General features: G+C 44.0%; 2 protein-coding genes across 5 annotated transcripts in view; one reads left to right on the top strand and one right to left on the bottom strand.

Moving 5' to 3' along the window:
• The window catches only part of DNAI1 (dynein axonemal intermediate chain 1), a 152,393-nt gene extending 145,825 nt beyond the window's left edge, over window positions 1-6,568 (bottom strand). The window contains exon 1 of the mRNA XM_065047044.1: window positions 6,370-6,568. Coding sequence (XP_064903116.1) covers window positions 6,370-6,402 — 33 coding nt within the window. The 5' untranslated portion in view covers window positions 6,403-6,568. The remainder of the gene's footprint in view (window positions 1-6,369) is intronic.
• A 129-nt stretch (window positions 6,569-6,697) lies between these two features.
• The window catches only part of FAM219A (family with sequence similarity 219 member A), a 103,258-nt gene continuing 84,396 nt past the window's right edge, over window positions 6,698-25,559 (top strand). The window contains exon 1 of one of the 4 annotated variants that reach the window (XM_065047064.1): window positions 6,698-6,993. In XM_065047064.1, the coding sequence (XP_064903136.1) occupies window positions 6,934-6,993 (60 nt within the window). In that variant the 5' untranslated portion in view covers window positions 6,698-6,933. The remainder of the gene's footprint in view (window positions 6,994-25,559) is intronic. The other 3 variants (XM_065047066.1, XM_065047065.1, XM_065047063.1) reach the window with 3 other exon arrangements.

Genomic DNA, 25,559 nt, shown 5'->3' with positions numbered 1-25,559 from the left:
AAAAAAAGACACATTGTTGCTAGGGAACTAAGAAATGGGTAGGAGGCATTAAAAAGTTATAAGGAGTTTCTAACCTCCAGGTCACCATCATAACTTTGATCACCCTGGGGGGTGCTTCACTGCTACAGCAAAAAATAGCAGAGTGAGGACTTAGGCATGCTAAACATGTTTTACTCTGGTGACCATCTTACATTAAATAAATAAATGAACAGGTTATTGTAGTTCCCACAGTGAAAAGACACTAGAAGCCTGTAGTAATCATAATAAATTAAAGATATAGAAAACCCAAGTGAATGTTCTTTTCTGAACATTTCTTCTAGGATGTGTTTACAATAACAGTACCTATAAATTCCTCCCTGGGCCAGACATCGGCTACGCTACAAGATAAACTGACTATTGACTGCTGCAAAGATACAGCAATCCAACAGGATGATACACATGAAGAGAGGAAATAGCTGAAAAGTGAGTCTTCAAATGGCATTTAATTTTCCTTTCCCTTGTCACAGCTCCCTCTAATGCAGACAAGCCATCAGGAGATGCAAACAGCTGCAAAATCAAGTCCTTCAGCAGAAAGTTTTCCTGTTGCTGACCTATCCAACAAGCATTTCTAATTGTATTTTCAGGTAGGATGTTTGGGTTGTCTCCAAATGAAACTCCTCCAAATATTTTTTTAGTTATAAAACAGGAAATTTAAAGTAAGTAGAAACTACAATCTACTTTCCAAAGGGCATTGCTGTAAATGAAAAAGGCACTACCAGGCTGGTATTTAAGAAGAGCTATCCTATTTTTGCATCTCGGAAAGAGGTAGTGGGAGAGCAAGCATCAAAGACATGCAAAGTGTGGTGGAAGTTTTGCCCTCAACACCTTAGTAATGTGTTTTCAGCTTGGCCTGACATGAGGAAAATAAAGAATCATTCTCAACCATCAGTTCAAGCCTTGTCCTTTTTGCTTACTCTATCCACAGTTGTTACTGCTCGCTCTTTTTGTTGGCGATGTGAGAGCCGCTAATTGCTGACCTGAGACTCATTAACTGAATTTATACAAAATAGACAGGACTATCAGTACCTGCTCTCTTGACTGAACAGCAAAAGCACTGAAGCTTTTTCCATGTCCTAGAACAATCATGTCTGGTTCTTTTTTAACAGCTATATTCTATAGCCATACTGCTCAACTATTTCATCCTTCACCGCAGAAAACCTCTGACTTGTCAGTGGCAATGCTGATGGTAAATAAATCATCTTGGTGTCCTAGGAAGCAGAGATGTACTCTCAAGAGCAAGTGTTCATTTAAGAACCGGGCTAAATCTGAATTTGTGACCACAGAAATCCTTCCAGATAAGATGTGTCCATCCCTTAGGTTCAAATCCAAGGCTTGCCTTGATTGATCAAGTAGGAGATGCAATTATGCTACCACATGTGCAGTGCTGCCATCTAGTATGTGGTTCCTCACTATAGCCTTTGCTGGGTGATACATCTTCCTCTACTGTCAGATCAAACTAGCTCACTGCAAGGTGAGGAGACAGACAGACCACTACCCAATAACTTCTTGAGTATTGCGAAATTTCTCCCTGTGCTTAAATCACAAGGTGGGCTGAGCAGATGTGAATTTGCAGATCTGGATTTGCAGATCCAGCCTAAAATACCAAGAAACTCAGAGGCAGGGATGATGCAGTTTGATTACTCTGCAAAGCTGAACTGTCATTTCTTATTAAGCAAATTTTCCAAGGGCTGAAAATCGATTACATGTTAATGAAACACTCATCAGGGCAATGACAAAGCCAGACTATATATTTTTAAGATAATTAAAGAGATATTCCTGCAGCCTTTCTGCTCCCCATGATAGCTGTCACCACAAGATTACAAGGCTGAGCAATCACAGAACACTCCTGCTAAGTTTACTTCATCTTCCTGAGCAGAGACATTATCATCGCCACTTCCCCTGGAGCACAGCACAGAGGTTAGACATGTAATCCGAAAAAAAGGAGAACACAGCTGCTAGTAGGATTCTAAGGGGAAGAGGGAGACCCACTATAAGACCTAAGCTTGACATTTCTGTAAAACTATTTAATAATTCCATGCTAGATTTTTATTCTTTTTTTGAATATTATCAGTCTCCATGGTAAACCACCACTCTGCAGAAGCAGGAGAGAAGCACAGCATGGAAACAAAGCCAAAGGAAGCAAAGTGACTGTTAGACTGCCCCACAGCAAACATCCATTTACACACACTAGGGATACTAATTTAAGAGCTTTTTGCCAATATATTTTATAACCTTTTTTTTGAGAGATACTAAACAGTGTTTATTTTCTGTTCCATGAATGGTTTAATGCAGGCTTAAGAGCCAGTAAGCACCTTAGAAGCCTTTACTGGCACAAAAAATTAAAAGGTGTCTGACTGTTGACAGTGTTTTGGGAGGGAGTCTCTGTTTCTGTTTGACAACTTGCTCAGCAGCAAGGAAGCTGCCTACCTGCCAGCGGGTGCAACACCACAAGTCAAGTGTAACGAGAAAATCCTCACTGTCCAAATTCAGGTGCTTTCTTAACACTGCATAAGTGACCTGTTGCTGACAGTGGGGTTGACCCTAAGTGGTAAGACCAGCCAGTCTGGTTTTGCACGCTGTAAACTCAAGTAAGTGTATGCAATGTCAGTTAATAAACCACAACCAAATCTTGCTTCTCCTTGGGGTGGGTTCAGCCACACGGGTACACAGCAGCACAGGGTCATCTCCACTGCTCACACACTGCTTTTCCTTGAGCTACAAAGCAAAGACATGCAAATCTGGAACAAACAGCTCCAACAGCATACCTGATAACCATGTTTAAAATAACAATCTCAAAATTGTTGGCCAGTTGCTGCTATCACCCATTCTCATGCATTAGACTGACCCCAGGCTAATGGGGTGCTGTTCCCTGCCCTATCCACAACTTTCTGCATGTTACACAGGTCAGTGCTCTTCAAGAATATCCTGCTACAGAGTGTCCTGCCTGCCATACTCAAGACCCCCTTTTCAGTGAGGCTGAGAATCTAATTGTTCTGTTCCCTTCAGTCTGATACAGGGATGTTGGCTTATGCCTTTCCATAATTCTACATCATCCCAAAATGCAGTGCAGCTCCACTGTGCCTGACATATTTCAGACCTGAAATGAAGGATGTAATTGAAGTACAGAGCATATGTAAGTATTATTATTTACAAAGCTGTGCTGGGAACACAAAGATCCAGACACGTACAAGAGCCTAGAAAGGCTTCTAATTAAGGCTCAGATCAAGCCAAATGATTCATCTGGAAGGCCACAGCATTCACCTCTGATGGCCAACCGGCTTTTGACATATTTTCACTCAGGGATACGGAAGATTTCTTTCAAGTTAAAAGAAAAAGGACATCAGGTGGCTGGAGATTGAAGTCATCCAGATGAAGGAAAAAAGACTGAAACAAAGCAAGAAACTTATGTCCAGAAGAGAAGGCAGATATAAGACATGGACAAAAGAAGGGCAGGCAACCACAACCTGTAGGGGAAAAGGAGAAGAAATGAAGAAGAATTGATCACAAAGCACTTGAAGAACACACAGCCATGAAAGCAGAGGATGGGCTGGAACTGACATGCAACAAAAGAGAAGGACCTAGTTCAGGTAACTATCTTGGCTTTGAGAACAATCTCAGGAAGAAAATTTTCACAGTGAGAGTGGCCAGTAATGCAAAACCTAGGAGGCAGAGCAGAACAAAGCAATGCATAAGGAAGAGAGGAAAGAAAGGCACAGGGACAGGTGAAAAGAGGATATTGCTAGAGGAGAATTTGCAGTGAAAGGAACGAGGATGGAAAATCTACAGAAATTATGCGTAGCAGAAAAAGCAGCCTCATCAGCAAGAAGCAGGCTTGTTTCCTGCCCTTCTGCAAACACTGGCAGAGATGAGGGATGTGTGAGGGAGACGTGCAGGAGCTCACCTGCTCATTCTCAAAGGTGGCGTTCTTGTCAAGAACTGGGATCTAAACCTTGACTCACCAGTTTATTTTACAGTGGCCATCAGGGCTCAGTAAATACCAAACCCCAGGCCCTGATTGGGCAGTGAGTAGTGCAAAGGCACAGCTGTCCACTCTCGGCCATCCACTGAGATGTGAGCAATATTGTCAGGAAGGGAAAATGAGGCAAAAGCCTTTGGACTCCAGAGTCAGCTAGTCAACCACACAACTCCTCAACTGCAAGAATATTCTGGTAGATAAAAGGACATGAAGCTGCAATCAGATTTATCAAGCTCAAAGCAAATATAGGAAAGGCAATACAGAACAAGTTAAAATTATTATCTCTTAAGTTATTGTAATGAAAGTTATCTGAAAAGCAAAAAAACCCACCGAAAACTAAGAGTTTATACAGTTTGTGATGTTTGAAGCACTTTAAAATAAAATGAATGCCTTTACAGCACACTAATTACGTCTTTTCAAATAACATGTGAATCAAAGCCTCTCTGTTTCAGAATATTTGAGATAACGGCTACTGAAAATGATTGAAAATATTTATGTGGAAATTCTAAAAATAAAAGAAACCGAAATTCAGAGCAAACATTTCATCCTAGATCTAGTGAGCATCTTTATTATTGGTAATGGGCTTTACAACTTTCGCATAAACGTCTTCATTACCTAGGACTGGATGTAATTTTTTGTTCTGAATTTGCACCCCTTACAAGCTTCAGAAAGCCCTTTGTAACCTGATAATTACTAGCTTTTTTTTAGTAGAAGGATCAGAAATGTCACAGTGATCCTTTCTCTTACTCTTCTCTACTCTAAAGCCCACAAGCCCTCCTACAATGTGTGCAAAACCACTCAGATGGCTTCCACAGACATCATGGACCTTGGGGAAATATTTCAGTATTTCTAGATTTCAGGCTCCAGCCCCTGGTTGCAGGAGCAAGGAGATCTGATGTGGCTCTCCAGAGACAGCTCGCACCTTGCAGGGTTTATTAGCTCCAGCTTCAGGAGTTGCATAGTGCGAGCCTGTACAGCTCTAGTGTGGATAAACCACAGTCCGGAGGAATCACCTGTGGGTAACCAGAGGGGGATGAGATGATCAGCAAGGGTTGCTGTTCCCTTCTTGAAAGAGCTTCTGCTGTCTAGACCTCCTCACAGACCACAGAGGATTGTCCAGGGATCTCAGCTACTGTTTCACAGCTCTGAACTGTCATGAGTCCCTCTTTTTCTTCTTTCCACCTTCCTTCACCAGTTATGAATTTCTGGTATGTGCTCTGGACTGAGGAAGCAGGCTGCTTGTTCTTGGTCACTTCTGAGCCACCTATGCTAACGCTATTCCCCCAGTCCCAAAGATCAAATGCATTGGGATTGACCTAAACCTGTTTTGAAAAAGGTTTTACAGGTCAGCTTCTGCTTTTAAATCAAGCATTTTGATACTCCAGAAGCAGATGAGATCCCAGAATGAACCCTTTCTCCTGCAAGGGGATGTACCCAGACTTGTCCATGCAGAGCCCGCAGGTCTCACAGATACACATCCACCCACACTGCGGCTCCCAGATCAGGGTTGGGGCCACGCAGGTAGTGAGTGAACTCACTTCATTGTCTGAACTGAGAGAAGACCAGAAAGTAAAACAAAAATTAAGTTATAGAAGTTACACCTAGGTATAATTGAAATATTTTTAAAACCTTTTTAAAAACAGAGATTTCAACCTGTCTGTTCCTGTGTTCCTGAAAGATTCTCTGGCAGACTGGGGACATTTCATGTGCATTAAAACCTGCCCTGGAAGGTAAGTATCATATGCTGTAAGGGATGAAATGGCATGATGTAACATCTGAGAACCTTTATAGTCCCACAGAGCTGCAAAAAAACCACAGTGAAACAGTGTGGGGGTGCTGCAGCTTTGGGACACACTCACTTGCCAGAACAGGGTGGCAATGCACAGAGGTGTCACGGAACACAGAGTGTCACTGGGTGTCCCCACACTGTAGCGTGGGGACAGCGTGATGCAACGTGATGACACCACGCAGAAAGTGGTGCCAAGGGGGCTTGTGCTGCATCCCACCGTCCCACCCAGCCCGGCGGGGTTATAGCTCTGTGAGTCACCTGGAGGGAAATTATCTGGGCTATGCATGTGATGCCATATGCGGTGGCGCTGGGAATGTCACCGTGGGCCCGGTGTCACACCAGTGACACCGTGGCACCCACTCCGAGCAGGAGCTGAGGGTGGCGGAGCCAGAACCGGGACACAGCGCGGCGTCTCCTCGTGTCAACTGCCGCCTCCCGCTGCATGAGGCACTGCGGTGACACCTTCGGGGTGACGTCACTGCACCGGTGTTGACGTCACCGTGGCGATGTCAGACAGGAGCGCGGAGCTGCCCTGCTGCGACGCCCGCCCGGGACAGGCCCTTACCTGCCGCTGCTTGTCGCCCGCTTTGGCCGGCATAGCGCTGCCGCAGCGGCTCGCCGCCAGCGGCCGCTTCTCGCCACAGACCGTGCCGGCCAACAGCCTCCCGGAAGTTGACAGTGGCAACCATGGCAACGCGCCGGAAGTGGGGCGAAGCCATCTGGCCGCAGAACGCCGCCGGCCCCGGTCATTCCCACCCCCCCACACGCCACCCCCGAGAAGTGCTCTCGCTCCCCCCGAGGGAGGGAATGGTACGCCCCAGGGGCGGCGGGCGGGGACGCGAGGAACGGAGCATCCGGGCCCCGGGATTACTGACAGCAAGCCCCGCCCCGCTTCATGAATATGCAAACGAGGGGCGGGGCGGTGTCGGCCGGACCCGGAAGCGGCGCGGCTGAGTCACCCCGGCGGCAGCGGCGGCGGTGATGAGGCAGCAGCCGCGGCGGGCGGCCGTGTCGTCGTCCTTCGGTGCCTGACAAGCCTCCTGGCGCCCGCCCTTCTCCCCTCCCGTTCCGCATCGCCTCGCCTCGCCTCGCCTCGCCTCGCCTGCCGCGCCCCAGCCCCGCCGCCACCATGATGGAGGAGATAGACCGGTTCCAGGTGCCCGCCGTGCGCGCCGAGATGCAGCCGCTGGTGAGGGGCGGGCGGGCGGGGCCGCGCTGTCCCCGGGAACCGCCGCCTCACCGGGGCTGAAGGAAGGATGGGAGGGGAGGGCGCGGGTGTTGGTGCTGCGGGGGCGGCGGCGCTGAGGGCAGCCCGCGCGCCGCGACCGTTATGTAACGGCCGTTCCCTCCGCGCCGCCGCCATCCCCGCCGCGCCCGGGGCCGTGCCCGACGGCGGCTGCTGTGTCATCTCGGGACGGCCCCGGTCACGACTGCCCGTCCTCCCCGCCTCCCTCCCCCGTCCACCTCGATCTGCCCCGGCATCTGCTCGGGCGCCGCCGGTAACAACGGCAGAAGCCGCCGGTGGGGAGGGCGCGGACGGGCGGCAGCGGCTCCGCTCCTTCCTCGCTGGGAACGGCGCTTGTGCAGAAGGCGGCGGCCCGAAGCATCCCGGGTGTTTCCCGCCGCCTCGGCCGGTGGGCTCTAGCGCCGGGCACGGGAGAGCCCCGGGGGCGGGTGGGGAGCGGCGGTGGGAGCGGGGAGCCCGGCCGGGGAAGGACGGGCAGCTGGAGGCGCCGAGGACTGGTGGGGTTTTAGCTGACTTTCTCAAAATAACGTGAGATCTGGGGGAAAGAATGAAGCGGTGTTTGTGCGCAGCCCGGTCCGGTGCTCCCCAGGGGCGGGGGTGCGAGATGTATGTGTCTGTTGTGAAGCTGCGAGGCGTTTCTGAGGTTGGTTTTATAGCCGTTGTTGTCAGAGCAAAGCTGCTGTTAGATGCTTATTGTGTGGAAAGTCCAGGTGTTTTGCAAAGAAACATCTCTGCCAAATTAGTTTTGCTCACATAAAATTCTTTATATAAAACCCAGCAATCTGTGAGGTTTTCATTTACCGCTCTCCCCCCTTCACCATGTCAGGGCATGTGTTTTTCACATCAAGATTTTTTTTTTTTCACTTCATAAACACAATTACACTCAATTAACAAGCTCTGAAGAGGTTGACATAATCATTACGCTACTACATGGAACCCTGGAGAATCTGTGCAGAACAGAAAGTCTGCAGGTTTGTGGGTCTTTGCCGATGTGTAAGTGTGCAGGTAGAGCGGTCCTGGGCATTGGTAACTTATGAAATCACACTTATGAAGAAAGGCCAGGCTGGCCAGCAGCCATGGGAGGTGCTAGACCATCACCAAGTAGTCCAAGACTTCTTAGGAGCATGTAACTGCTTTGCTTTGATGCTACAGGCTTGCTGGTGTGGTGTCGAGCCCCAGCTGCATGCTGCAGAAGACTAGGTCCATTTCTATTGTCCATGTGGGAGAGGTTCCCTTGTGTGTTCCTCTCCTGTTGTCCTCGCTCTCCCCTTGAAGCTGTGTTACATGCAACCTGGGACCTGTTGAAATACAGTTTACCTTGGGATTAAAGTGAAAGCTGGATAACGGGCTGACTCACTCAAGATGTTGATTCCCTTTGGCAGCTGCAGTAAGTAAATTCCATCTCACCATCTGATGGTGTGAGATGAGGATATGAAATGTTTGTAGAGGTGGACAGAACTTTAATGGAATACTTGCACAAATCCTTTTTTCAGCAGGTGGGGACGGGTTATTGGCAGGTTCATGTTAGCACTGAAAGTACTACTGAGATTTCCAGTATATCAAACTGTATGTTATCTAGAGTTTATGTGCCAGTCCCTGGGTTCTTCTTGTAGCCAGTGTTTGTAAAAAGCTGGAGAACAAAATAATTGTCTTGTGAACAGAAGGATTCTCTGCAAATGTCTACATAGACTCACATTACCCCTCAGTGACAAGAAAAACACTTTCCTTATGGTGGAAGTGTTGAGATATTACGAAAATATTTTTATCTTGTTTTTTTGTTGTTTGGCTTTTTTAGCCTCTAAGTTTTGTCGTGGGGCAGAAAACTGTCCATACAAGCTGATGTGGACTTGTTGCATGCCTTACTTGTGTTTGTCTTTATCAAGCAGAGGCAGCAGATGTGGCAAGGCTGGCCTCCTTTATTAATGTTGTTGAGGGCAGTGGGCATACTAGTAAGATTAGCGAATTTGGAAAAGCTGTTGGCAGACAGAAAATACTCCGAAGTACTTTTTAGAAACCCGATGATAATAGTGGAGGAATGGAATTGGCACAGGTATGCTTGCATGGACATGGAGTGAGCAGAACCCAGAGGTTGTCCAGTCCAACCCTCCTGTCTCAGGACCGTAAATTTTGCAGCAGTGATAATAAGCTTAGGAAGCAGGTTTCCTTCCCTTCATCAGCAGCTAAGAATTTGGGTATTTTCACAAAGGGCTTTAACAGTTGCATTAAAATAATACTCAGAACCTGTTCAGATGTTTTTTAATTAATGGATCTCATAGTGAAACCTTGTGTATGTGCAGAGTTGTTGCTGTGACTGGGTGTGTAGGACTCTCCTTGTGCCTGGCAATGCTGGCGTCAGGCTCAGAAGTGAGACAGAACAAGACTGGTACAGCATTTCCAGTGGCTTCCTCTGCCTTGTAGCTCCTGATCTGTACTGTGTAAATGGGGCCTGGGAGCTTGCAAGAACCCTTGCAGTTCAGAAGCCAGCAGGGGTTTATCATACTAGTTTGTTTGAGTGGCACAGTTCTGCCTAATACTGCTGCTTTGTTCTGTTAGTGTTACCATTTGTCCCTTCTCTCTCCTACCCATCCTATACTTTAAATTACAGAATAACCTTAGCATCTCAGGACTTCTAATTTCTTCCTCCCAGTGTAAAAGCTTTCAGTTTTACGTGGTCTCAGGGGGAGATAGGACTGACAGTCTTTTCCACATCCGAAGGCCTGAGGTAGAGGTTTGTTTTCCAGGTGGGACCTAAGAGCCATTGTGAACTGCCACTGAAGCTGTTAACAAAAAAAATGTTGTGAAACATGATCCCCTGCTGAAAGCAAATAGAGAAGGGAAGGTCCCTTGCACGATGTGAAGTGCATGCACTATAAGAAATGCTTTTTCATCCTGTTGAGGCTGGAGGGTGTCATAGGAGAGCACTGTTCCCTCCTGAGTCTGGCCAGTATCTGGCAATGTGAGCAGGGTCCTGAAGTGAGGTTTATGAAGTTAGCCTGTGCTCAAAAATCCTTAAAACCTTTGTGTTGTGGACCAGCATGAATGCTTCTGAATGTCTTGTTCATCTACACAGATAAAGTGTCATAGCTTTTGATGTCTTCATGCTGAACAGGGTAACTGCTGGTGATCTGCGTAGAAACCATCTGACACGCAGACCTGCTGATCTGCTAATGTTCAAAATTAGGAGATAGGTATGGCTGTTAAATGCTAAAAGGAAGCCATTTTTAGAAAGTAGTCTGAAGCCTTTCTGAGCCCCTTAGCCTCCAAACCTGCCACTGATTCTGGCACTATTGATCAGCTGTCTGCCAGAGATGAGAGCACACCAATGTTTGGCGTCCGCTGAGTGTACATCCTGACAATGACCTGTGTTGTATTTACTGAGCTGAAACAGAGAACCTGACATATCCATGACTCAACTGTGTCTGGTGAGGGAACCTTCTGTCTTTGCCAGCGTTGTCCAGCCAAGGGCTGTCTTGGTGTCTCATTGCAAGGCTAAAGGCAGCACCTAACCAGTACAGACTGGAGCTGTGGGGAGTACTTATTGCTCTGACAAGGCCTTCCAGGGCTGGTTGCTGCAAGTTTCACTCTGCTAATAACAAGTCAGATAAGAGTTGTGCTGCAGAGCCAAGAACATTTGGTCTGCAGGCTGCACTTAAGCCAGCTCTGCCATGTGTCATCTCCTACCCTTTGCATAGAATGCAGTGATGTAAAGTTAAGAAGGTGAGTGATCATTTCCTCCTCTCTCCAGCCTGTTTGGATAAGCGTTGCTGAGTCAAGTAAGTTGTCTGGACTCTACTCAACCTCTACAAACATGTTATGAGAACTGCTGTGTTCTGATACACAGACCAAAGGAAGGGTTCAGCACAGGACTGAATCTGAGGGAGTTGCTGTAGGCAGGTGCATACGATTGCATAAAGACCCTAGGTCTGTATACAAACTACACCCTGGTTAAATGCTGGCAGGTTATAGGGTGGCATGAGGCTCAGTGTTTCACATGTTTGTGAGACACGTTACTCTGCATATTTTGGTATTGTGACACAATGCTGTACATGTTTATCGTGGAAGGGAAGAAAGGCTGCTAACTGACGTTTGGTCACATTCAGGTAGCACCTTTCCATGAGAATGGGATCATCCGTTCTGATTCTCATTTCCTATCTTGTATTCCGGTGGCTCTTGGCTTCTGTCTCAAAAATGCCTGCCTCTTCAAATCAATACAAATTAACTTACAAGGGGTTTTGTTTGTTCCTAATGCTTAGTATCATGTCTTTCCTATCAACATGATGCAAGCTGACTTGTGGGAGCTCTGTTCTGTTTAGTTTCTATTTAATTTCTGATTTGGCTTGTCATGATCTTTCTGCACTCACAGAAAGGGCTCTCTTCTTTAGCTGCTGGGTGGTGTGTTAGTTTCAGATAAAGTCAATTCCCAGCATTGCAGGAATGCATGGTGTGATGAAGCCTGAAATTCACAATTTCTGGAACACTCATAGCTGGTAGATAACTATATTGGCTGATGGGGTTGGTATTTGATGTATTAACTTCCAACCAAGCAGTTTTTCCCAGTCTGTTGTTGGTCGTACGTTGTTGTAATGATTTGTGTTAGTTTGTTTTCTCTAAGTTTTTTTTGTCAGAAAGGTTTCCTGACATACAATTCTCACTACAAATGTAAATATTAAAGGGAGAGAGAGAGATGAAGAGATACTTGCACAGTGAGGACGCTGCATGGAAAAATAATTAAAATACTTTTTGAAACAGGATTGAGGAAGCCTGTAATCATATGTAGACCCATCTTTTCTTCAGTATTGGAGCCTCGCTACATGCTATCTCTGTGATTTACAAGTCTGTATTTTGTGTTGTTAGTTAAATTCTTTCAAAATCCTTAGTATTTTTGTTAAAAAGAAATGTACTGAGCATGATGCAGTAGGGTTGTATCTTGAATTCTGCTGGCACATGAAACCCTCCTGAGCATGTATCTCTAGCATACACAACTCACTGACCGGTGTATGATGGCAAACTGACAGATGACGGTGCTGGATCACACACTGCTGCCCGCTGATGCAGGCAGCTTCTATTCATAGCACAAAAACTGAAGTAAAGTAGAAGTGCTCTTGCCCACATGCCACCAGTACGACTTTTCCTAAGAAAAGGCATCTGTCAAAGTGCAGGAGCTTCAGAGGAGCTTTGCCATGAACTCCTGAGGCTTTGTTTTGCTTTCTGAAAGCGGCAGCTGGAATGCAGTATTTCAGTTTCCCAGTTCTCAGCTCGTGTGAAAAATAGGAGCTCTTCCCAGAGAAATTGGGGTGGTGGTTCGTATATCTCGTTATAAAGCATGGTGGCCTGGCTGGTTCTACGCGGATGTTTGCCAGGCTGTTGGGACCTCAGGCTGGTAGCTCTAGTTGTGGTGACAGCCAGCCTGGGGATTTTGCTCAGCCATGCTGTTGGCTTTTTAGCTGAAATGCCAAATCTGCACTAGTCCTGGAGGTGTAAAATTTCTAGAAACTGTGAAGATACAGAGGATGCATTTCTGTACAGCTTTTTTTTTTAACATTAGAGGAACAGAAAAGAAAAAAATAGGTTATTTACTGGATACTTAGTTTTAAAAAAATGAGCTATGATTTTAGTCAGCAGACAGCATGAATGCTCAGCATGCGTATGAAATGTGCATTCTTTATTTTTGGAAAATATCGACTTTCTCATCCCGGGCAAGATGTGCTGTTTGTTAAGATCTCTTTGTTTTGTTTACATCCCTAAAATGGGGAAAAAAATGAAAATAGGAAAACAAAATTAACTAAGAAGGAAAAAGAAAGGTTATACCTGTAGGGCTTAGTAATAGTACATTAATAGAACATTAGGTCTCTAGTGAAGATACACAAGAAACTCATCTTTCTAGAAGGAAAAGCTTCTAAAATGAAAATGTCATCCCTATGTATATTCATTATAATGTAGCCTAGGGGTTACACAGCTATATGTTTTGTAAATGCCTACAGTACAGGAGATTTGTAATGTTGCAGTACTATGGGTTCTGAAATAGAACTGTTTCAAGTACTGCTGCTTTTAGTTACACAGCCTGCTTTGATGTGCTGTGGGGTCATCTGTAGCACTAGTCTAAATATTACCTCCCTGAATACTTCAGTTCATTGGGGTTCTGTCCTGTCCGCTCCCTGTCCTCCCTCAGGTCTTTGGTGCAGAGATACAGGAGCATTTTTATTACAACCGCAGGCCAGGCTGAAGCTCCAGCAGTGACCCAGCACAGGCTCCCGAATGGTGATGGTGAGGGATGCGGCTCCTGCAGCTAGAGGATGACCTGTGAGGACATGGGAGGACATTCTGGTTGGGACTCTCTCTGCAGGCACAAAGTTTCTTATTCTTCTTTGTACAAGTTCTGATTATGGTTTTTCTGTCAGTCATGTTCGAAGTATTTATTGAGTGAAGAAAGGTGTGTAAAAAGGGGCACTGAACCTTGTGAAGAATTAAGCCTGCACCTCTTGGGATTCTTCCATGACTCCCAGGAGCCTGTCATATGTAGCTTCATATTTATATATACTCAGACACCAATTTCTGCTACTGATCTAGCTGTATTCTCTCTCTGCCAGTAGGTAGTGACAGGTCAATAAGTTGGACAAGATGAGCAAAATGCCAGGGTGAGAGAGGAGAATAACACATGCCTTTAATTCCATGAGCCTTCGTTCAAAGAGAACCCTTACCAATGGGGCTGTAAGGCATAGGTCGCCTCTCTGGAGTTACATCTTTGCTATGAAATTGAAGGCAGAACTTGATGAGAAAAGAGGAAGAGACTCCATCACTGGTTTGATCTGTGGGACAGGGGTTTAAGGGGGGAGCTGGCTAATAATGGCAGGACTGGGAGTCAGTCAGTCACGATGGTGTGCCTTGCTTTTTCCAGACGTTTTAGCACCTTGGTTGGAGTAGCTGGCTTTTGGATTCTGTGCAGTTCAATTATCCGTCACTTTCTCGCCTGTAGAAAGCAAATATGTCAGTTCCAACTCAAATCCTACGTAGTCAGTCTTTGACTGTCATTCTTCTTTCTGAGGTTTAAAGAGTAATCTTGTGCAAGGGATTGGGGTCCATTTTGTAGTATGCAGTAGAAAGCAAGCATTTTCTTCTCTGGTTTGATTCTGAGGATAGTGAGTTGGAGTGAGTGAAACTGTAGGTGGAAATTTTCTTCAGTTTTGAAGAGCACCTGTTGGGGAATCTGCTCAGCTTTTGGACACATCTGTCACTGTTTCACAGGACAGCAAGGTTTATCACTTTGGGGAAACTTCTTTGGGAAGAAATGCTCTCTTAAATACATGCAGACTGTGCTGGCTGTATCAAAACTGTGTTTAATAAGCGAGTTGCGAAGTTGTCTTAGTTATGGACTGTGAAAAGTTTGTTGTTTACAATAGTAAAGCTGAAGGTAGCACACACTTGTGTGCTGCCTCTCCTGATGAGAAGAGTGTTAGCTCTGTAGCGATGGATAAGACCTTATGTCCTACATAGGAGGGAAAAGGGAGGGTATTATTTGTTATGTCTTAAAAAGCTATTCCAGCTGTACTGGCAAGCTAATGAAGATGGAGCCTCTGCCCGTGAACAGGTTACTTTGCTAGGACGTATTTAAATTTTTCCTGAGCTTAGTAAATTCTACTGCATAGCTGTGGCTTAGTTACAGCTGTTGGCAAGTTGTCTGTCCGGAGTTAGTGGAGAAAGCAGTCAACAAAGGTTAGTATAGGTCAAGCCATCAAATAACTAGCCACCAAACAACTCCTGTAGCCCAGCACCACCTGCTTGCGGGAGCACACTGCTCAGGCCCCGTGTGCAGTGCTGAAGCAGGTAGAGCTAGTCTCATCATTGGTCTGCAATCTCTTTCCCCACGTGATTCCCAAACCTTGCTTTCAGAACAGACTTTGGTAGAGCTCTTCTGTTGGACTGTTTCTTTCTGTGTTCAGGACCATGAGACATGAATCCATCCTCCTTGGGTGTGGTACAGTGTTTTTCCGCATGTTTGTCTGACACTGTTTTTCCTCAAATTCCTTTCAGTGTCCTTCCTGAACTAAGATCCATTAATATGAGCAGCTGACCTTCTGGGTTCTGCAGCAGCCTAATAAATCCTGTAGACAGTCTCTTTTCCTAAGAAGCCAAGCACAGCAGCAGTCTTCGTAGTTTCTCCCTGTCTTGAGTGTTTTACTGATTGCATGAGAATGTAGGTTAGTAATTGACTACACTTGTACTCAAACTGTTTATTTAGGTTATGTCTTCTTTCGGGTTTTTGTTTGTATGTGGCCTCTGGTGAAAACAAATCTTGGTTCATGTCTCAATGTTAGAGATGCTGATGCTGCTAATTAGTTTCTTCCCCTTCAAGTGTATTTGGGATGTAGTAGTGTCTGTTCACTAAGTTTGCCACAGGCATTGGAAGAGCCTTTGAGCTGAGGTGAGTTAGCCTGGTTGGTGGTAGCCTCTCCTGCTTCTTGTTTTCAAAAAGATCTCTAACAGTTGGCCAGTAGAAGGCCTTTTTTCCCAGTGGACCAGGTATACTTAGCTTCCTTAAATTCAGTTATTTTTGTGTCTTCATTAACTCTTCATTTCACTCCTACACACAGTTGTGTAAGGTAACTTGAGATTTCTGTGTTTGTGTGTGCATGTCTGCGATCATGTTCTTAGATTTAGGGTACTGTGGCTTCCTTTCTTCCCTGAAAGTGAGAAGGTACTGCAGTCCTTCCAGAAAGGCACACTGGCAGTGCAATGCAGTATTTAAAAGGACTTGTTGGTTAGACCCATGTTTGTTAAATCAGAAGGGATTAATTTATGCTTGCCTAAGCTCTTTTGTTAATATTTTTTAAGTCATGCCACCAGACAGTGAACTGTGTTGGTTTGGCTCTTTGGTTGATGTACCAGCAGTACAGCAGACTAATGAGGGAGAGGATAAGGGAAGCAGGTGAGACTTCCCGTGGTTTAAGCCAAGCTAGTTCTAGGAGAGCAACTTCTTGGAGCATGTCAGAGCATTCAGGTCTATATCTGTTAGAGATGAGGAGGTAAGGAGATTCAAATCCAGTCTTGATCAGCCTCCCCAGTTCTACTGAAGTGCTAGTTGAGTTTCTGACTTGAATGATTATTGCTGTCTTGCTCTGAAGTGTTGTGAGATGTTCTTTAGGGTCACCATATCTTAAAAAATAAAAAAAATCATGGAGAGAGGTACCAGATTCAGTAAACCTAGTCTGATCCTTGAAGTGTTCTTGATATTGAGAAACTGTTAAACAAACCAGTTGTGCAGGAACATGGTGGTGGTGCTCATTTATTCAGAGAATGTTTGAATCCCATTGAAGTAGAGTATTTCCTTAAGTCAATTACTAATGTTTGTGGCCACAGTTAGGAAACTCTGGGTAGAAAGGATTTCACCTGTAGTGGTTAATGCAGTAGAGGAATTTACTTTAAAAGTCATGGAGCTTTTCCTCATTGGTAGTGACTTGACATTGGGGCTTAACCTTTGACCACAAAACAAGTTTTAGATTCAGATTAGTTGTTGCAAGTAGCTTGAGGTGTTGTAAAAGACAGATTTCAAAATTTCTGCAGTCTGCAGAACCTGAACATCCAAGGAGCTGTCTGAGCAGACTGACCTGAGAAAATAGAGGGAGAGATGTCTGCATTGCGTGGGGTGCATGTTGTTAATTGAAGAGAGAAAACAAATAAGAGTGTTCCTAGCCAGAGATGGCATTGTAAAGCTTTTGTCTGGCAGAATCTTGTGACTGATGCTTCTAAAAAACAATGTGCTGCTTTGTAAGAAAGTGTGATTTATTCAGATTTTTTTTTTTTTTCTTCCCAACCACATGCATGTGATGCAAATGGAAAATACATTGTCTCTCATGACCAGAGCAGATGTGCCAGTTGAACACCACCAAGATTTTGAGCTTCTGCAGGCACCACTCCGTCAGTTGAGGTATGGAAAAGGGGTGATCTCACTGGCGAAACAAAACTAGTAAAGGTTCACCCTTACAAGCCTGGCTTTTGTAGCTTGGAGCAGAGAGTCTCAGGTCTATGGAACAATGTCCAGTGCTCCTGTGTCCATACAGGGACCAGCCTGGTTGGCACAGCCTTCCCTCTGCAGCAGCACCTCCAGTTCCACACATCTGTGGGACAGCTTTGTTCCAGTCACAAAATAGATTTAACGTAATTACAGCCTGAGCCGTTAAAATGCTGTAGTGTCTTTTTAGTTGTAGCATCGAGCACTAATGATTGCAAATGTGGATTTATTTTGAAAGCACAAGGAAATGCACAATACCTGAACCTTGGTTCTCGTAGCAGCTGGCTGTAGAATATACATGGACTAAGACAAAGCTGTGCATGATTTCCTTTGAGACAAGCTGGTGGGGTACGTGAACAGAATGGGGATGAAAATGTTTAACAGGGCTTTTGCAGGATCCGTGTGATATGGAAGCAGCAGGAAAAGCTTTTTTTCTAAGCTTAGAATTCTTAAACTTAAAAGAATTTTGCAATAAAATTGTAGTGTAGTCCAGAGAAAGACTTAACTGTTCCTCTTTTCCCCCACCAACGTCTTTCAGGTCTGTGGGTCTGTCTAGATCTCTATAATCTTAGTTTGCCTTTGTATAGAGGGAAAAAAAAAAAGTGAATAGCAATCCTGAGAATAGTTGTAGGAACAGCATGTTCACAGGCTTTGAAGATGGAGGTCACCTGGCCCACTGGAGCATGTAAAAGCTGCACTTCACATGGGGTTGTTGGCAGTTGATAAGCTTAGGAGAAACTGCTAGCTAGTGATTAAATTTTTGTAAATCTGTACATGTCACAAGTTGGATTTAGATCCCAGTTTTGATCACCGCACCAGGATTAAGGGGAATGGGTATGCTAAAGGCCTTAGAGGAAGTCCAACTCTTCTTCAAAATGTGTTGTAACACATCTGTACAGAGATTTAACGGGCAGGCATTGCCACTTCAGGATGCTAATACAAAACCTGAAGATCTAGTCTAAAATTCTGCAAAGCACTTGTGATTCCTCTGCTGCTCCAATGGAGGAAAAAGTCATCTTGCTTTTAGTCTTCATCTGTTCCAGCTTTTAGTGTTCATCTGTCTGAGCCAAACCCTTCAGTGCATGTTCTTTGGACAGCATGTCCCAATTGTGAAAATAACTGAGATGATCCGTGCTATACACGCAAGAATTACTACATAGAGATTATCTGGTTATGAGAATGCTTCGTTTGCATTATGTAGCTATAAAGAATTTGTAATCCGTGCTTTCTTCAGCAAAAAGTTTCTTCTTTCTGCAGTGGGAAATGTCAGATATGAGCTTTTGTTAACACTAAGGTTCTGTATTTCAAAAGATTCATCTCTGAATTTGGGGGTAAATTTCTTTGAGACCAACTCAGAAAAAAAAAAAAGTTTGTCCCATGAGGTTAATTGGTTTATTAAATCTAGAGGTGCTTCTGTATTGACTTTGAGGTGTGAAGTTGGCAGTGCTTGCCTCTTGGTTTGTGGCAGTAGACTGTGCTCAGTTTGACAACTGGAGATGCGTGAATTAGGTGCACACTTAACGTCTTATCAGTGCCTGGGACCCTTGTTCAGTTTGACTATGAGATGGAGCAAGGATGTGTGTGTGTGTGTTACCAAGACACCAGGTCTCTTTTCAACTCTGATCTGGAAACTGGTAGCCCATGATACAGACTCTAACAGTGCCAAAATTGCTCCTTGCTTGTCTAAACAATTAGCCCTTGAAGCAGTAGTTGGTACTATGTGCTTTTATAGGGGTGCTGAATTGGGGACCTGGTGACTAATATCCTAGCACCTGGTTGGAGAAGTACAAGGTGCTTCTGCAACTGTAAGAGGTGTATGTGATGCTGTTTTATTTAATTTCCTCATCTATTTGTGATTCTGTGTTATGACCAAGAAGTTTCGCTTTTTCTTGCTAAGCCATGGCAGTTTGGCAGTGGCTTTGGTGCTGACTGACCACTGACAATGCTGTAAAAAGTAGAAAAATGCAATGTTAAGTCTTTAGGCTTCTCAGTTTCTAAGCACACATCTGGCTGTGATGTTATTCTAGTGTTGCAGTTTCACTTGATTACACAAGGTCCTGACAACTCTTGTGAATCTTAATTCGTTTGGGGATCAAAACCTTCATTTTGGTTTCTGAATTTTCTTTTTTGGAAGATTAGAATTACAGGAATATGTTGTATGCTTTTTTAATAGATACTTAGGAATTCAAGAAGTGTTGATGCATTTTTGTTGTCCCTTTCCAGGCCCGTGGATTTTTGGTTTGAGAGATTTTTCAGATGGCTACTGAGGTCTGTCTTGCTTTGTTAATTAGTAACAGGGAGAAAGCTCGATGCTTTTACAACAGGTATCTTGCATTGGTATGGCGGTTGGTAGATTATTGCAGAAGAACCTGCCGAGGCAGTCCTATGAAATACCACTCCAAGCTTGACCTTCTGAAGTGTATTAGACTCTTGCTGAGATTTTATTCCCTTGATATTGCAGACTTGTTCTTTTGGCTTAGCGAGGCTAAAGAACTTGTTCTTATTAGTATGAAGCTGTACTTCAGCCTGTGATCTTAATAGATAAACATGACAAATCCTTTAGCTTTTCAAGGTTGAAGTCAATTCATCCTTTTTATTATGCAAAGATAGAAGTGCTCTTCCTTGGTCATTACCGGGGCATGGGACTTAATTTTGTTGATTACCAATAATTATTAAAAAAACCCTTCATCTTAACTGGTAAATCATACAAAATTCAACAGCCATTGCTTCCAAATGAGTGTTTTAGTAATTGCAGTAGTCCTCATTCTGCCTTTTCTTTTGGAATAACTACCACAATGTGTCCAAATAGTAGGTTTTGGATGGACATATACCTGCTCTTCAAAGACAAGGCTGCTTCCCTCACAGGTTGTAGTGCTACACATTCTGTATTGCAGTGAATAGTGAGTGCCTTCATGGATCTCTCACTGCCACCAGAATCCTCTCAACTTTGATAATAATGTTACACATGTGGAAATGTCATGCTCCACTCAGTGTGCTGATAGCCATGTCAATTGCCATTTTGCTGAGTCAGAGTTTTCAAAAGCTGGCTGTTGTCTTTCCTTGAGTTTCCAGGTACATTTTGCTGTACTTGTCAGCGTGACCTTCAGTTAATAGCTCAAGTGCCCACACACAGCCAAAACCTATTGTAAGTAAACACTGTTGGGATTTGAGTTTCACTCTGGATCAACTGGTGCAAGCAGCTCTTGGATGGTGAGCGCTCTAAACCAGAGCTGCATGGTTAGTTTTCTGTAAGGTCCTGCAAATATGTGATCTGTACATCTGCCACCATTTGAAAGAGGTGATTGCACTGTGGTCACTTTGGGTACGGGTGGGATGTGCGATCCCCTCCACAAGGCAAGAGGCACCTAACAGATATGGTTAATATGGGGTAAAAACTATTAACCCTCTCCTAAATGGTGTCAGCTGTTCAGGTTACAGACTTGCTAAAGGCTAGTGCGATCAGATGGATGTCTTCAGAAGTTATTTTAAAACTATTTACTTTTGTATTGCAGAAACTTTTTTTAAATCTGGAAATATCAAATCTTAGAGAAATTGTTGCTGAATTTTACCAGTTTATTTAGCAGTTCTGTCTTTGCTGTTTCCACTTGCTAGGATTTACAGATGTCTTGATGGTTCCTCTACAGTAGGATGGAGAAAAGGCTAATAAACCACTGGGGTTTATTAAAAATTTTTGTACTGCTTGCTGAAGTGTAGTAAGTGGTTCTGTAAATCTGTTCAATCTGGCATAGCACCTGGAAGGAAAACTACCAACCACGTGCAGTGAATGTCTCACACTAATTACTGTTCCCTGACTAGGTTTGCTGCTCTGAAGCTCACCTGGGTTTGTACCAGGAAGGAGCAGAAACTTCATTTATGGCAGAGAGATGTGTTGAGCAATGAGTGTACGTCAAAAAGCTTTAAAATGAAAGCAAAGGTGTCTTCTGGGTTGAAAGGGTTGATCCCTGAGATCTCAGCACCAATGATGGGGGGAGAGAGAGCACAACACCTTAATGTTACCCCATGGTGTGCCTCCAGGTTGCTGATGCTCTGTTGTTGCTTTTCTCTGCTGCAGGTGTTGGGCTGTTTTCAGACCTGGCTGAAATGCAGCATGGTTTTCAGTTTCACAAAGATTGTGGACACTTGATAAAGGCTGTGTGTCTCCCAATGTACAGAAAACATATATCAGTCTCCTTACATAACCTTTAAAAACCCAAATGAAACAAAAAAAAATGAAGCCACTTGGAAGGGCTACATGCTTGAGGACATTGTACCTCTGAGTCAGTAGGTGGGAAGCATTTTACTTGTTACTGAGACTGGTCTCTGTCTTGCATTGCTAGATCATCCTCTCAAAGAGCTTAAAAAATGGAGTAACCAGAGGGGCCATCAGTGTGACTGATGCCTCAGGGATAGACTAGCTATTGGAAATCTCCCTTAAAACTGTAAAGGAGGACACTACAGACCAACTAGTGGCAGATTTTTGCAGGGCCATAAGTAGGATGGCATGTGCTTCAGGCCAGACTGAGGAACTGAAAGGAGGTGTAAGGGGAGAGTGGATTGGAAGGAGGATGCAGGTACAGTCCTGGAAGAAGACTGCTGCTGCAGTAAGTGGTGAGTGTCGTATGAGGAAAGGTTTAACACATTTGAGTTTGTAAGATACGAAGTACCAGTGTCATCCAAGTCCTAAGTCCTTTTTTTTAGCCTTTAAAAAGAAGCATAGAAAAGTGATGGCACCATCAGTGTTGTGCTGATGCATATTTTCCTTTAGCAATACACTAGTGGAAGTAAATCAGTCATTTCAGCCATACTTTCTGAAAGGAGAAAATTAGTATCATCATGCAGAGTTAACTCCAGTAATGGCAATTGGACACTTCATGAAAATGGACAACTTTGAGATTTGAGTGGGAAGTGCTGGTTCAATGTAACAACTCTGTATACCAGCTTCTTTTGCTGAAATGGACCAAAGGTAATAGCTGCTTACGTCTGTTCCGCAGGAGCTCTGTAAAAATGATGGCTCAAAATCAGATTTTATTTTGAAGTTGAGTGCCATGGTTCTTAACAGATTGCTATGATGGTGTAAATGCTGCTGCACAATTAAAATTAATCTGTGTCAGTATCAGTCTTATTGTCTTACCTTGTCATAGTTGCAGCTCCAGACACAATTGCACATCATTAGTAGGCAGAATCCGTATGTAAATGAAACATGCTGCAGTTGGATGCTGGAGACTGCAACACCTCCAAGGGCTCTAATCAAATTTGGTGAACTCTGTGGGAAAGTTACTGTGTGAATGCAAGGTAACATACTCTGCCAGTCTCTAAGTATTTGCCCTTGCAGGGACTTGTACCAGCTGTACAGAGCTGTGTTTATGAACCATCAAGGCTAGTTTGCTTTGCTGTTGCAAGCCATGATGCGTTGGTGCTTTCACCAACTATCCTAGCTTTGGTGTCATTTTACGTTATTCTGAAGAACCCTTTTGCTTTTATTGCTTTGTTTTGTTAATAGAGTTCTCTTCTATCTGGTTTTGATACAATTCTACCACTAGTTATTGTGATTTGCTGTTAATGGAAGTTTTTCTTTGAGTTCTTGTCTCTGGTTCTCCTCCCCTCTGCCCCTAAAGTCAAACTGAGAAATAAGAAAGAAAAGAGAAACTTTTACCTTTTTTTTTTTTCCCCCCCCATATCTCAGTAGGTTTATGGAATGAGCAGCATCTTTCCTTGAAATGTGCATTATCACCAAATTGATATGAAGGAATTATAGAGATTCTTACAGCTGCCAGTGGAGGGAAGATTAATCTTACATGTTCCCTTGGGTTGTTGAAGCCCAGTAACTTTACCTGGTAAGAAAGTTGTTCCCTTGATTAGTTCTACTTGAGATGCTGAGCATCAGTCCAGTTTACACTCAGTCTTGGGTACTGGGTGCTGGCTTTGGTACTGCACGAAGATTTCATTGGCCACTAGATGTTTCCCTTCCAGCAGTAACTGTAGGTGCGTAAAATAGTAGAGCTATAAATGTCAGTGCAAGTATCTGAAATGATTGCATGACATTGCTGTGGTAAAACAGAAAGGTTTCATAGGACATTGGCTAGCAGTAATAGCACTTACACTTTTCACTTTAAGGAAAAGCAAGTTGTATACTTAGAGTGCAATGGCCAGTCTTCAGTGACATCCTCAGCATGTGGCTAAGCTCTGTTTACACTGATGTGTAAACTTAGCTGCCTTGCCCCTGATGTGGCATTGCTGCATGGTTCTGTCACTTGTTCCACAGCAAGTTGCATGGTCACAGTCTTGAACGTTACAGCAAAGATGAGTTGGTGGCCATATGTGCCAGGAAAGGTCACAGGACAACAGCCAGCCCTGGTGTCAGGATGTGCCTCCTGCTGCAACTATTGAGCAATTCTTGTGCTAAAGCTTTTGAAAACAAATCTGGGATGCTGGGTTAAAAGTTGCTAGTAAATCACCTAGCAGGGTTTCTTTCTCATCTACAGAGGAGTTGTTCTTTGAAGTCTGTATCTCTTTTTCATAGCTGAGAGGAGGGTTTCTACAGATCTAGCAATGTTTGTGGTGCTGGTCAGACCTTTCCTCGCTGGAACCCAACTGCAGGGTTTGTGAGGGCCAAGCAGGAGCAAGAAGAAAAGCCAGAGTTGTTTGGAGTGCTTTCTTTAAAAGCTTTTCCTAGCTTTCACAGAACGCATCAATGGCTTAATATGACAGATTCTATTCTTAATGCAAACAGCTCCTTCTGGAGTCCTAATGTTATTTAGAAAAAGGGCAAGGGAAATAGCAGCTTTCACAGCTTGGTATGTAGATTGGAGGAATTGAGCTATATTATGGGGGTCAGTGAACAGGAATATGGACTGTTTCACGGTGGCTCTGTTGCAGGCTTGCCATCTGGCTAATTACCCAGTGGGTGGAAGGAGGTGTGTGTGGCGGTTCCTTTGCTACCTGCCGTCTTCTGAAAATTTTGGGTAAGCTGCAGTAGTATTTCAGGGCTTGCAAGGTAAAACCTTCCTGTAAACTGTTGTTTTGCTGTTTTGGTATAGCAGGGACACAGCTGTACAAAGAAATGAAAAGATTGTGGGCCACCCCAAAAGCACACGTATAGGACTTGGTATATAGGCAATGTGTGTCTGATCTATGGCCACTAGCTAAAATTATCATACCTGCTTGTGTCATCTGCTATAAACCCTTTGCCTACATTGCTGTCTGCAGCTGGCAAATTGTTTTCCATCTATCTGGCCTTGTCCTGAAGAAAGATTCTTCTCTGGTTAAGGTAAAAATTGCACCCAAGCTCCATCCCCTGTGGTCTGCTGAACGGAGGAGTTCTAAAAACGAAACAAAATCTTCTCCAAATTGTTTGAATCTATCCTATCTGTGAACTTGTCTCTGCTAAAGAGCTATTGAAAAAGGGATGAACTTGGAAAACTGGTGGTGGAGGATTTCAGGTCTAACAAATATGATTAGAAGGTGGGTACACAGAAACCTCCTGATGAGACAAAAACAGTAAAATTTTCTGGTCAGTGGAAGAGACTTTGTTTCCCAAATTTCCAGGAAAGAGGCTCATGGTCAGGATGAAGTGATATGCCCCATTATTGTGAAAACTTGTGAAAACATTGTCATGTTGATATATTGGTAAAGACCTGCTGTAGCCCTCTTTGGTGGGACACTGGGCTTCTGTGGCCCCTTTTGCCTCTCAAAAGAGCTGTAGGTAAGAAACTAGGTAGTGACTTCTGCTTTCCAGAAGAAGAGTTGGCATACAGTAGAAACGTCAAATGTAAAGTCTTTTCTCTAGAATATATGATCGTGCTTGGTAAGGTTTAAATTTTCCATATGCAGTGTTGATTATCAACCTGATGATTTTGTGATTCTCTACCCTGTTTCCCTGAAAATAAGACAGGGTCTTATGTTAAATTTTGCTCCAAAACGGATTACTTTTTTACATGTGTAGCTGCCTGGACACTATTTAAATTGACTTTTTTAGTGAACTGTAACTAGGGCTTATCTTTGGAGTAGGGCTTATATTTTGAGCATCCTCAAAAATCCTGAGAAAATCATGCTAGGTCTTATTTTCAGGGTAGGTCTTATTTTGGGGGAAACAGGGTACTGCTGTATTTTTACATATTCTCATATATAACAAGCTTTGGATGTTGGAAAAATAGCTCCTGAATCAGATAGTTGTACTTAAATATCAGCTCTGTGTCCTGACAAAAGCTCTCATTGGATGTGCACTCAGTTAATATTGATTAAAATTGCAGTCTCAGTTAGGTAGTCTGGTGATGCTGCCCTTGTGTTGCTATAGGCAACGAACACCTTGTAAACTTACTGAATATTAGACTTATATTTAATGTTTCCATCATCTTTGTGGTAGAATCAAGGTTTCTTTCCATAGATGAAGAGAGCTTTGACAGCGCTGTGAATACACAGAAGCAATGCTAACAAAATCAGGGATTTAGATGTCTGTTCTCAATCGATTTTTAGTGTGTTTCCACTGTGGAACAGGTTTTCTGTT

This window comes from Columba livia, chromosome Z (assembly GCF_036013475.1).
Source record: "Columba livia isolate bColLiv1 breed racing homer chromosome Z, bColLiv1.pat.W.v2, whole genome shotgun sequence".
NCBI classification, from domain to species: domain Eukaryota; kingdom Metazoa; phylum Chordata; class Aves; order Columbiformes; family Columbidae; genus Columba; species Columba livia.
This window is presented reverse-complemented; position numbering and strand designations above follow the sequence as displayed.